Source organism: Pygoscelis adeliae, unplaced genomic scaffold (assembly GCF_000699105.1).
Source record: "Pygoscelis adeliae isolate BGI_AS28 unplaced genomic scaffold, ASM69910v1 Scaffold410, whole genome shotgun sequence".
In the NCBI taxonomy this organism is placed as follows: domain Eukaryota; kingdom Metazoa; phylum Chordata; class Aves; order Sphenisciformes; family Spheniscidae; genus Pygoscelis; species Pygoscelis adeliae.
In genome coordinates this window covers 2,157,594-2,169,720 of record NW_008823913.1, presented here as the reverse complement: position 1 = coordinate 2,169,720, position 12,127 = coordinate 2,157,594, and the positions used below count along the sequence as shown (strand labels likewise).

General features: G+C 37.5%; 2 protein-coding genes across 2 annotated transcripts in view; one reads left to right on the top strand and one right to left on the bottom strand.

The window, feature by feature from the left end:
- TRMT2A (tRNA methyltransferase 2 homolog A (S. cerevisiae)) overlaps positions 1-224 on the bottom strand; it is a 9,068-nt gene extending 8,844 nt beyond the window's left edge. Inside the window, exon 1 of the mRNA XM_009318717.1 lies at positions 187-224. Coding sequence (XP_009316992.1) covers positions 187-224 — 38 coding nt within the window. The remainder of the gene's footprint in view (positions 1-186) is intronic.
- Positions 225-268: 44 nt separating this feature from the next.
- Positions 269-10,694, top strand: RANBP1 (RAN binding protein 1). The gene is made up of 6 exons (XM_009318704.1): positions 269-322; positions 1,521-1,657; positions 3,531-3,688; positions 5,701-5,829; positions 7,814-7,879; positions 8,851-10,694. The coding sequence occupies exons 1-6, from the start codon at positions 269-271 to the stop codon at positions 8,973-8,975; spliced, it is 669 nt and encodes a 222-aa protein (XP_009316979.1). The 3' UTR covers positions 8,976-10,694.
- Positions 10,695-12,127: the final 1,433 nt, after the last annotated feature.

The window sequence follows — 12,127 nt, the reverse complement described above, 5'->3', positions numbered from 1 at the left end:
GCCCCTCGGCTGCGGCGCGGGCGCTTTTGAGCGATCCCGCTGCCCGTCTCCCTTCTTCCTTCTCCCTCTCTTCCGCCCCTCCCCCCAGCCCGGCCGGCTGAACCCTTCGTGCCGTGGCCCGGCGAGAGGAGTCGCCCCACGTGCTCTGTATCGCGGCGGGGCGGGATCTTATCGTGATAACAGGACCTACTTTCTCTCACATGTGGCTGTTGTGAATTGCGCATTCCTCCTGGCTTCTGTAATTAACCGGTCAGGCGCAGAACGGATGATGATTTACGATGCGGGATGTGCTGCTTACTGCGGGAGGAGACAAGATATAAAAGTTTGGCCACTGTTTCTTTTCCTGTTTCTTGAAAACAGATGTGACTTGGTGTCTTTCTCGCTTTTTTTCTTACATACTGGAACGCTGGGGACATAAAACTGATGATAGCCAGTGTGGTGTTGTTGACATAACCAGAATTTATTTTGCAACATTTCTTACCTAAATTTTCTTTTCTTTTCTTTTCTTTTCTTTTCTTTTCTTTTCTTTTCTTTTCTTTTCTTTTTCAGTTGCTTTATGCATGTGTGGTGTGTACTGCTCTGTAAAGGATATTCTAAATAGAGCCTGTAGGAGTGGACTCTTTTGTCTGTAAAGCGAAAATAAGATTTAAGTGTCTTCAATGTATAGACAGGCTTTCCTTTCTCTGTTATTCAAACAACAAAAAACCCCAGATCAGTTCCCTTGACCCGAGATAGCTGTTCGTGGCCTCATTAAACTTGCAGATGAATCTCCCTTCTAGGCTTCTCTGCTGAATGCTTCTTAGCAGTGCATATGTATGAAGCATTAGAGATGTTTATCATTTACTTACTAGTCACATACTAAAAACAATTCTTATGTTTAACAAATGCTGTGACAGATTCCTGAATAACTGAATAGGAAGTAGTGTTTTGGCCATTTACGCATAACTTAAAGTTCCCCAAAAAGCCTTAAAGCAAAAAACTTAAATTATTTCATCAGTGTTGCAACTGTGCTTCAAAAATACCTTTGATTGTGGGTGATTCTTATACATGAGACTGGAATAATGAACTTCTGGATGTAATGTGTTCCTTAAGCTGGGGTAGGTGGTTGCTTTGGTGTTGTGTTTTTTTTTCTTTTTTCCCATTAATGATAGGTCATTAAGAAATAGTAGTGCTTTAGTAGCATAAAACACATTATATAGGAAAAATAGTTGAAGAAATTATTTTTCCATAACCAAGAGCTATTTGCTCCAAGGCTGAACCTCTGCACAATTAATAAGAGTGGTAGGACTAAAACATCTAGCATGGCAAGAGCACCTTTTTTTTTTTTCCTTTGTATGTTGACTTTAAAGCCATTTGTTTTCAGCTATAATAATTTTTCTTTATTGTTACAGGGTATTTCAGTTACTAAGATCTAATTGCTGAATAATCATAAATGTTTTCATTTTAAACACAGATATGAGTACTTCAGATTTTAAATACATAGCAAGTTTTGTGCGTGGTTTTTTTTTTTCTCTCTCCAGGAAACACATGAGGAGCATGATACTTCTACTGAAAATGCAGATGATTCTAACCATGATCCTCAGTTTGAGCCCATAGTTTCCCTTCCTGAGCAAGAAATAAAAACTCTGGAAGAGGATGAGGAAGAACTCTTTAAGATGTAAATAAATATTTCTGTATATTATCTAAATGTTTATTAGGCTTAAACTTGAATGTGTTTATAAAAAGCTAGATAACTCGTTAGGAATCTGTGTATGAAGTGGTAATCTAAGTTGGTTGGTGTTTACTGTGATGGCAGAGATTGACTGGGGGGATGATTGATAATAATGTCCCAAGAAATTCTGAAGTCTGGAACAATGGAAGGGAGCTGATATTACAAATCTGGCTTTACTATTGTTTGGCCTAAAAGAAAACGTTAACTTGGATAATAATTAGAGGTTTGAAATTGTGTAATCACAGTATAAAACGAGTATCGGGGGGGGGAGGGGAGGGGGAATGAGATGTATATAGTGTTGCTGCCGTGCATCCCTAGTTGTATAGGGTGATGTATGATATACTGAAGCAATAAAAGCAATAGATGCAGTACAATATTGGGGCATTTGTGGCAGTACCTTTCTGTTGTCTTAAACAGAGTTTTATCCTTAGATTGGGCTTATTGTCAAATCAGGATAGCTTGCTTAAGATGTGTGATCTGCCTGAACAAACATGTAGGCTAAAGGCTTTAGAAGAGTTTTGAATTTGATCCATGATGTGTTTGCTTTAAATAGGTTTAAAAAATACTGCTTTTACTTAATCGCAGACAGGTATTGTTCATCTGGAAGAGAGATTTGGGGTTCTCCTTATACAGCTTCTGGTAAAAACTAAAGTGATGGTCAGTTTCTGACAAGTGGCGCAGTGAGCTCTCTGACCATTAGGCCTCTCTGCACATGTGATGTGCAGAATCGAATGGAAAGAAAAATTTTTTATTTAAAAAGGAGGGGGGGAAATAATAGTGTACGTTCCAGTGCTCTGTAGGTTCATTTTTATGTCTACAAAGGGGTGAAGGAGGAAAGGAATCCTTTTTTTGGATGCTGGTTGTTCTGATAGCTAAACTTAGGGGAATCGCCTACTGAATGCCAGCTGGACTTGGAAGGAAGGACTTGCTTTGGAACAAAGTAGTTCATCTGCATCAGAGCATCTGTTAGAGTAGCTTGCTCCAACATCTGCCACCTACTCTTGAAGGACCTGGCTTATTACAAGTCCCTGTCCCTTGCTCTTTTCTATAAAAGTGTATTTTTTTGTATATCCTGTAGTGTGAGCAGGTGCTTCCTTTCCTATAGCAGTGTCTTAAACTCCTCACTAGCAGAGCTCAGACTGTCTCTTGGGTCAGTTCTGACTAATGTCCCAAACTACTCCTGTTTCTCTTTTGGCCTGCTGGCATCTTGGAAGATTAAGCAGTAATGTTCTGAAGCAGTTACGTTGCACTGCAGTGCAGCACTAAGCTGCTTTTATTCCTGATTTAAGAATAGCAACAACTAGGTTTTTGGAGTTAAAAGGAAATGAGTGACTGTAGAGGGTGGGGCACTTTGTTAACAGTTGATCAAACATTGGGCTTGGAATGATACAGGAGTCTTCACTTAGCCTCAAGCTGCTCAATTTCTTGAATTAATAAATACTGCTGGTTAGATGTAGCAGTTGTATTCTTTATATATATATAAAAGAACTCTAGCTATAGCAAAACCTGTTAATTAGCTACCTTAATCTAAAAGGTTGCCTACACCAAATATGTTTATCATCCCCCAAATGTGTGTCCAGAACCTGTTGAATTTTAGTATAGCTATTACATAATTCTTAATAGTTTATTATTAAATTTGAATTTATCATATCAGTTTCTAAATTTGCATGCTGAAGTAGAACAGGGAAACTTACAAAAGGAATTGTTTTCTTTCTTGTGTGTGGCTTTTAAAAAAACAGCCATACTGCTCAGTCGAGTATGCTGTTTCAATAAATGTTTCTGCACGCAGGCTAACTTCTTAAATTCTCTCTTCTTCAAGGCGAGCAAAGCTATTCCGATTTGCATCTGAGAATGACCTTCCAGAATGGAAAGAACGAGGAACTGGTGATGTAAAACTCCTGAAACACAAGGAGAAGGGAACAATTCGCCTCCTCATGAGGAGGGATAAAACCCTAAAAATCTGTGCAAACCATTACAGTATGTTATACGTTGCTATACTTCTTATTTTTGTTTTTAAAAAATAAGCTTGTAGAATTGTACATTGTAGATTAAGAGCTCAGTGGCTTTTTAGTAGCAGCTAGAGAATTATTGTATGTCTTTAAAGAGGCATCAAATTTATATTAGACTGTAAATATAGTTGTCTCTTGCTCTGCACACAAGGCTACAAGCCTCAAAATCAATGAGTGCTTATTTTTATTAATGGGAAGAAGCTGTAGTTGGTTTTGGTGATTGCCTGCAAGGCTGAGTCTTAAAGTTGTTTTTTTTCTTCAGACTGATAGCGTTCTAAAGACACTTTAAAATTTGTCTGGGATAGACAGATATTATGTGATTGCTCCCGGTGTGTGTGTGTGGTTTTTTAATGATTAATAAAGTGTAGAAAATACAGGCCTTAATACTGTTGAGGATAAGAAATTAATGTATGCTGGCTTGTTTTCATAAAAGAATGAGAAATAAGCAGTCATGTAATAATTTACTATTTTGAGCTAAATGTTTGAATTGGTAGAAGCGATTGCTTAACCGTCAGAAAACAGATACTGAGGTGCTAAACTAATCCGTGGCTGCCTTTCTCTGCTTGTGAAATAAACTGAAATGAACGTGGTATATTCAGCGAACTCATTCAAAAAGAATGCGTATTGAGAGCTGATGGAGCAGGAGAGGTTTGTTCCTTTGATCCGCTTTGAATAAAAATAAACATGAAAGGGCAAGACAGACTTGAAAGTCAATATAACTAGCAACAAGTAGACTAATTTGGTAATACTTTGTTACTTGCTTGCTTTGGTAATACTCAGGTTCTTATATGAAGACTTGTATATAGTACTTTGTGGAGTTAAACTACATTTAGATAACTTGAAATAACTTGTTTGAAGTAACTTAACACAAATCTGAAGTCAGAAGCAATAATGCTTATTTTCTTTGGGTAGATCTCGTCAGAGAGTCAGGCTGTTCGGAGGATACAGGTGTTCCTGTTTAGTAAATGAAATGGCAAATATGAAAGCAGTGTAGTCACCAACCAGTAAGAATAACCCTTTTGTTTAGGAAAAGAAATGTTGTGCATATGCAAAACAGAATTGATAAATTTATAGTGTTCATGTCAAAACTGGTTTTTTTCCCAGGAAAAACTGCTTTCAGTATAGATTTCTTTATTGAATTTCTGCTGACTCATAGGCAGACAAAAGGACTTTTCATTTTTGCAAAACATTAAATGAAACAAAATGTAATTTGATCTCTAAATTTAAAAAATGGAAGAAAGTGAGTAGACTTCACATTTCTTCCGAACTAAACAAAGGACCCAGGGGTTGGGGAGAAAAAAAGCCCTGCTTAAACTTTGCATGTGTGTAATGTAAAAAGTCTTAGCGTAGTATGAGAAGTAACATTCCAACTCCTCCAATCAGTCTATAGTGTCTTGGAGGGAAAGGGCTCCGTGTACTGGGGAGGAATGAAGGGATTGAAAAATATGCTGTGCACATCTTGCAGCACTGCAGAATTCTTTAATACCTTGTAGTAGAGCTTTAAACTGATGGGAGAGAAATGAACCTGACTCGATGACTAATTGTAGGAATAATGCTTTTTTAAATTTTTTTTTTGTAGTATGTAGTATTTTCAGTGTGCAAAAGAAGAATGAATGCTGTTTGTCTGCCTGGATGCCTTTTCCTCCTAAACCATTCGACTGTTCTTCAGCGTTGTGCTTAGTGACTGCATCTCTCTTAGTATCACAGTCATCTGTTTTAAACAAGAGTTGAATTAAACTCTCAGTTTCTTAACAATAGGGAATCTAGCATTCTTTTATACAGTAATGGTCTTGCATCATTTTATTTGAGGACGTAAGGAAAAATATATATGGGCACCATTGTCTTCTATTTATCCAAAAGTAATTCTGTGTAAAGTGCTTTATGTAACCATCGCAGTCAGTTGTCAGTAAGATTTATGGAGGCTGGTGTGGAAAACATTTACTATTGTGCTGCGAACATCTTTTAATGCTTTCTTTTCAGTCACACCCTTAATGGAGCTGAAGCCTAATGCTGGGAGCGACAGGGCATGGGTCTGGAACACACATGCTGACTTTGCAGATGAAAGCCCCAAGCCTGAACTTCTGGCAATCCGATTTTTAAATGCAGAGAGTGAGTGGACTGGCACTGAACTTACGTTGATTGTATACTGTTATGTTACACTACATGTCTAAACACTACTGTAAACCACTGTTGTAGATATGCTACATCTTACTGCTGCATGGTAGTGTTAGCTAATTACTGCTTTAACTGAGAGAAGTCAGTTAATCACTTAACCATACGTGTTGACAAACAGTGTAATAATTAGGTCTCCAGTAGTAATTCTAGAGCTTTCTGCCCTAGGCACTTTTTTTAACTTAAGCCATTTCATGCAAGTGTAATGCCAGTTAGAATAAAACTAAAAGCAGTACTACTGTGGGGTAGAGATTAATACATGCAGCTTGCTTTCATTTATCTCAGGTGCTCAGTTGTAGTTAAGATTACATTTTTTGCATTAGAAACAAGGAAATACTGACCTGAGATTTCTGGTCCACCTGCATTAGCAGAACATCTGATTTTTTTTTTTAAATGAAGTATGTAGTATCTTTGTTTTGATGAAATGGAACACTCAGTGAAAAGTGCTAGTCAAACCCAATTATTATACTAGGTGGTGGGTTTTTCTAGAGTGACTACATTGACTACCAGAACAGAAAGTAGGTCTGTAATTACATATGGATCAGATAGTAGAGCTGAACGACTGTGTAGATTTCCCAATGCCTTAGGATTGAATCAAAGAAGTGGGCTTTTTTCTTGAAAAAAGAAGCAAAATGAAAGAGGAAAGAAGTTATTGCGTTTCCTGCTTTACCATTTTTGCACAAGTTTAGTGTGTTAGCCACCTCTTCTCCCTGCATGCTAGATGGCTAATGAAGTGGCTGTATATTTTAAAACTAGATGGATTTGCCTACATCTGGGAAGAACTTGGTATATCTTGCTTGCTTCCTTTTCCTCAAGCCTCCAACATCATACTGTTTAGCCAAATAAATCTTTCTGATCCACCTGCTTAGTGCTTGCTTCTTTCTTAATCAAATATGAAATTAAAGGTTTTGGGTAACTATTTGCTCATCTTTGAAAAGTCTTTCCCTCTTTCTGGTAGAAGTTGTTCAGCTTATGAGTGTTCTGTCTTGAGGGAGTAGTCCTCTTTGCCTGTTTACCCTTTGCAGTACTGACTAAGAAGGTGACAGGTGAACAGACATAAGTGTGCCCTTCAAGCGTCTTTCCTTTTTGAGATACTTGAAAAGGAATTGATGCAAATACTTCCTGGACTAGTTTCATAGCGGCTTCTGAATTCCTGTGGGGCAACAGTGACCTCATGTGGTCATTCAAACCAAATTGGCATACCAAGTTACCTTTATAGTTCTGGTGTTAGAAAGTACCTTTCCTGATCCGCTTTTGTGTCTTGTTGCTTGTATTGCTTCTGTAGAAACATTATTGTAACTTGATAAACTGCTTGGAATGACTGTGAAATCAAGTGGTGGCTTAGATCAAAACACAATGAAGGTAATGCTTCCTTAGCTATTGTAGTCAGGAATAGCTTGAGTCCAGGCCTTTGGGTATTGAATCTCAATGCTGTACCAATGAAACATTGTGTTTTGTTCTTGATGCTAAGAACCCTAAGTTATGGTGAGAATGTGGAGGTCTTTTAGGGTATAATGTAGCTGACAAGGATAGTAGTTCAAAGCTAATCTTCAGTCTTTTGCACACAGATAGTTGTATTAGCAGTGTCTGACATCATATTCTTATTCCTTTAGGCTAGGGACAGCTGGGAGTTGCAATGACTACAAAACAGCTCCTTCTGGCATTATGTTTTAAATATTTTGCAAAATAAGCTGCTTTAATAGACTTGCTAAAGAAAATAAACTGTTTCTGCACAAAGATGTGATTCAAGAATTTTTCATAGCATCTTCTATGATTTTTTTAAACTAGATTACTTCCTAAGTGCCTACAAGTTTTGTTTACACAAAACTTCTCCTCAGGTATCTTTCCTCAAGATTGGAAGTACTCAATGTTGCAAGGAGGTAAAACTAATGGAAAAAATATTCTGTCTTTACTGAAACAGATGCACAGAAATTCAAGGCAAAATTTGAAGAATGCAGGAATGAAGTAGACAAGAGAGCAAAGAAAGGTAAGGTTAAAAGTCTAAGTGTAGTACCGTGCCACTTTTTCTAGCTTTTTGAGTGGTTGTAGCCCCCTGGAGTATGACTGTGTTTTAGCAGACTCACTCTGTCCTGAACTGCAGCCTTCAGTTCAGGTGCTTTTTCTGTCTGCGAGAGTAATAGTTCACAGGAGTGACAATTGCCTTCTTTCTTGTAGAAGGCTGTTACAATTGCTGTTGGGACATTGCTTTTTTGGAAGGGCTACTAAGGAAGCATGTCTGGTTCATACTACACAAATGAACTGTGAACACTGCAATCGCGGTGATATTTCCTCCTTCCAGTTCCCCTGCCCAAATCCCACAAATATGTAGTCATGCAAGTAGAATACTTAATGTTTATAGTTGTTAACGTGTATGAAGTTGTAGCATTTCTTCACAGGTCTTTTTATTGAATAGATTAACACACCACCTCGTAGAATTGCCTATGTGACAAGATATCTCACCATGTAAAATAAACACTTACTAATGGTGTGCAGTCAACGCTCTTCAAGATATTTAGGTCGGAATTTTTCAGTCTTAAGAACTTCCTATTCCCCAGTTTCAAACTGGGGAACTTGACTTTTTTTTTGATTAAGACAGGCAAGAAGCTAGGGACCCGAGACACTTACTGCACTGGACACTCTATAGAGTCTGTTACTGGTAGCAGCAAAGCTGACCAAATGTTACGTGTTTCTCAGTCACTATGATTTAGGCCCTCATTTAGTGATGAAAATATGCAAGTGGAATTTCTTGAATTCTGACATCTGGGGTAGTTACTAAAGGAAAAGAAATTGAATTAATCACTCCAGTGCTCAGTGGAGAATTTCTTTACTTCTGTTCTTACTCTAAATACCAGCTGTCTCTCCCCACCCCTCTCGCCCTCCACTTCTCTGCTCTTTCCCCTGTAACAGGAAAATCCATTACTGCCTGTATGTAACCTTTTTTCCTAATCAATCTCTTAGCAGGCACAGACAAAAATGATAGTGCTGATAAAGTTGCTGAAAAACTAGAAGAGCTTTCTGTAAAGGAAGAGAGCAAAGAATCTGAGAAGAAAGAGACCAAGGAAAAAACTGAAGAAAAGCAATAAATCATCCTGGGCCTTGCAGTTTTTCCTTTACTTTTTTTTCTTTCTTTTTTTTTTTTTTTTTTTTTTTTACAAGGGACTTTATAAGGAACTGAATTCAACGTTCAGGTTGTTTTTTCTAAGCTTTTGCCCTTTTGAAGATGTCTTCAGAAAATCCATTCCCCAGTCATGAAAATGTACTGTGCTAACTTTCTTTTCCACAGTGGAAACACTTATTTATAGTCATCCCAAACGAGTGAATAAAACAAACTTGAAAACAGCATCAGAGGACAGAACTGAGTTTTCTATATACTTTAAAGGCTTATTACACTTGTTTCATTCGGTGTTGAGATACATATCATCATACCTGTGGATTAACTAGGTTAACAGACTTTACCAACAGGAAAGATTAAGATTACATACATGTTTCTTATATGGCTTCTAAAACTAATATAACAGACCTTTCACACTTTTTCTGCTGTGTGTTCCTGAGCAGGGAATGTGCCTGTGATTCTTGAAATGCAGCAGACTTCTGGGATCAGGCGATAGAACATTCCTGGCACACTATTGATGATGTTCCATCAGACAGTGAAAATAAAGGTGGGGGAGAAAATGTATTATGTGAGACTTGAGAAGTATTTTCCTCTTACAAAACAAAATCTCCGCTCCCCACCCCCCTCCTCAAATTTGTTAATATTACAAATGCTTGACTGTAGCACAGAGTTGTTGCTGTGGTTCCAGATCTTCCATGATGTGCTACTTGCTGACTGAAGGCAGCAGCAGCCTACTAAGGTGTATATAAAGGAATCTTCACTGTTTGAGTACCTTACTATGAGATTCCCTGTGTCAGCATATCATAAAAGTTGTACTCTAAAATTTATAAGCTTTTTTCAGGGCTTTGGAGCTTGCATTGTTTTTACAAATTGGAGGGGTTCTGAACTTTTAAGATGCCTGGTGGGAGGCTGTCCCTCTTGGAGAGTGGCGGTCTGACATTCACTTTGGAACAGTTAACTATGTTGTACACACTTGAGGGGCATTCTCCTTGCCAAAATGGGCAAACTGATCAAATCCCTTCCCTGCAAATGTTTTCTGTTTATCTGATTTCAAGTTAGTGCTAAAGAGTAGGAAGATAAACTATAGTAAGCAATAAAATCAACACAATTTTTAATTCTGATAGATGAATTGAATTTCATTGTTAACCACTAATACAAGGATAGCGTTAGGATAGCAATGGAATTCTAAACTTTAAGACCGTATGATGTTAACATTGGACAGCAAGACCTTTTTATCTTCATAAAGAGGCTTTCCAAGTAGGTGAGGCTCTGCAGTCTACCTGAGGAAAATATATTTAAAAAAAAGAAAAACCTTCTCTTTCTACTTAGCACTGCCTTTTGATGCTACAATGAACTAGTCTTAAATCTGGAACTGTAATTAAGGTACTCGCTTAATTCAAACAAAGCAATTCCTTTGGTGTTGTGCATGTTCCCTTTCAAGTACAGCAGATATTAAAAGTCTGTTAATTAACAAAGATGGTTGAAAGGCAAAATAAAATGCTTTTTAGTGTTTCTGGTTTGGGAATAACAAGACAAAGCTATTCTGAAGTACTTAACATTTGAATGTAAAAACCAAATCTTTATCCGTGAGTCACTGTAAATTCTCTGATCTGATAATGTCAAACAGCGTGTCTAAATTGATAGAAATGACATTTAAAAATCTCAAAATAAATTTAAATTTTCATTTAAAGGATTTGCTTTTTATTTAAAGAACTCTTGCTGGGAATGCATTTTTAGCCTGCAGGGGCAAAGTGGTGAAGGCAGCAAAATGGGTGAGTTTGATTTCACTATCAAACACTGTACAGAAGAGGGGAGGAAACACTTGAATGACTTAATTTGTCTTAGTCTTAGATATTGACTACTCCTGCTTCATTTTATTACCCTCTCTTATTCCCCTCTTTACTTACTCATGCATGCTTAAATGATTTCAAGACGTTTCCATTCCTGTTTAGGTTAACTGATCCATGTTTACAGTTCATGGATTACAGCCATCCTTAGTGCAAGTCTGCAATCTCAAAGAGCCAAGTTATGAGGGACCACTAAGTAAAATAACTTCTCTGGATAGCGTTTGGCTGAAGAATGTCTTAGTCTTCTAGACTAAAGGATGGTTAGTCAATGTTCTGGTCACTTTAGAAGCCGCAGGTGTGCTGTTCTACAAATTAAAAAGCAGTAAGTATTTTTAAAATTGATCTCAGTGAAATAAGGCTTTTTTTGTATAAGTTATTCTAATGGTAAACTTTTCTGTATGCAACATAGACTACCAAGAGATGTCCCTGAAATGTTTTTGTAGCTTACTGTATACTGAGTATTCTTGAGTTCTAGCTGACGTAGAGTAGTCTTGTCCTCCCTGCCCAGGTCACCAGGTTTTCATGCTTTCCCACAGTCTTCACTGTTAACAGGGTTATTGAGATGGTAGAACCTGACCTGTCTCCTCAGGCGACAGAGTCTTAAAATAACAACTTGGCTCAAAAATTGTAATAGTCCTTCAGCAAAAAGGTAGGCTTGTAGTGCAAAAGTTCCTGCATGAATTTGTGGGCAACTACCAAAATATGTCGGTTGCCTTATACTTGTTTCTGAAATGGCAATAACTTCAGTGTGATTTAAACATCTGAACCTGTTTGAAGGTATTGTGTCAGTAAAAATGGATCATGCAGAAACTTTACTAATTCAGTGTTCCAGCAGTACAGAAATTCACTGAATCTTTAATTTCTGCACTTTATAGGGGTGTGTTGAGACTTAATTTGTCTCCAGGATTCTAGAGACAAATTGGATTCCAGGCTATTTTAACACCTGCAGTTGAATAGTGGCTACTTTCTCTTTTACTCCCAGTGAGGCAAGGTAACTCCTAGCATGTACCAATGTAGACTAAAATAATGGGGAATATAGTTTCGTTAATGCAGCTGGCTGGAGAATAAAGTCTCTTTAAGCACTTCTAACTTCAATAACAGCGTTACTGAGAATATGGCTGAATCTTACAGAAAGTACAGGTGAAGATTTTTAAGAGGTTTTAATCCATTTTTGGTAAAAATGGAAACCAGAATAGGATTAGTAAAGCATTGTCAGATGCTAAAGTCTGCCATTTGTACAAATTCTGCTTGCTTCAAGTGCAGAAAGATGCTATAT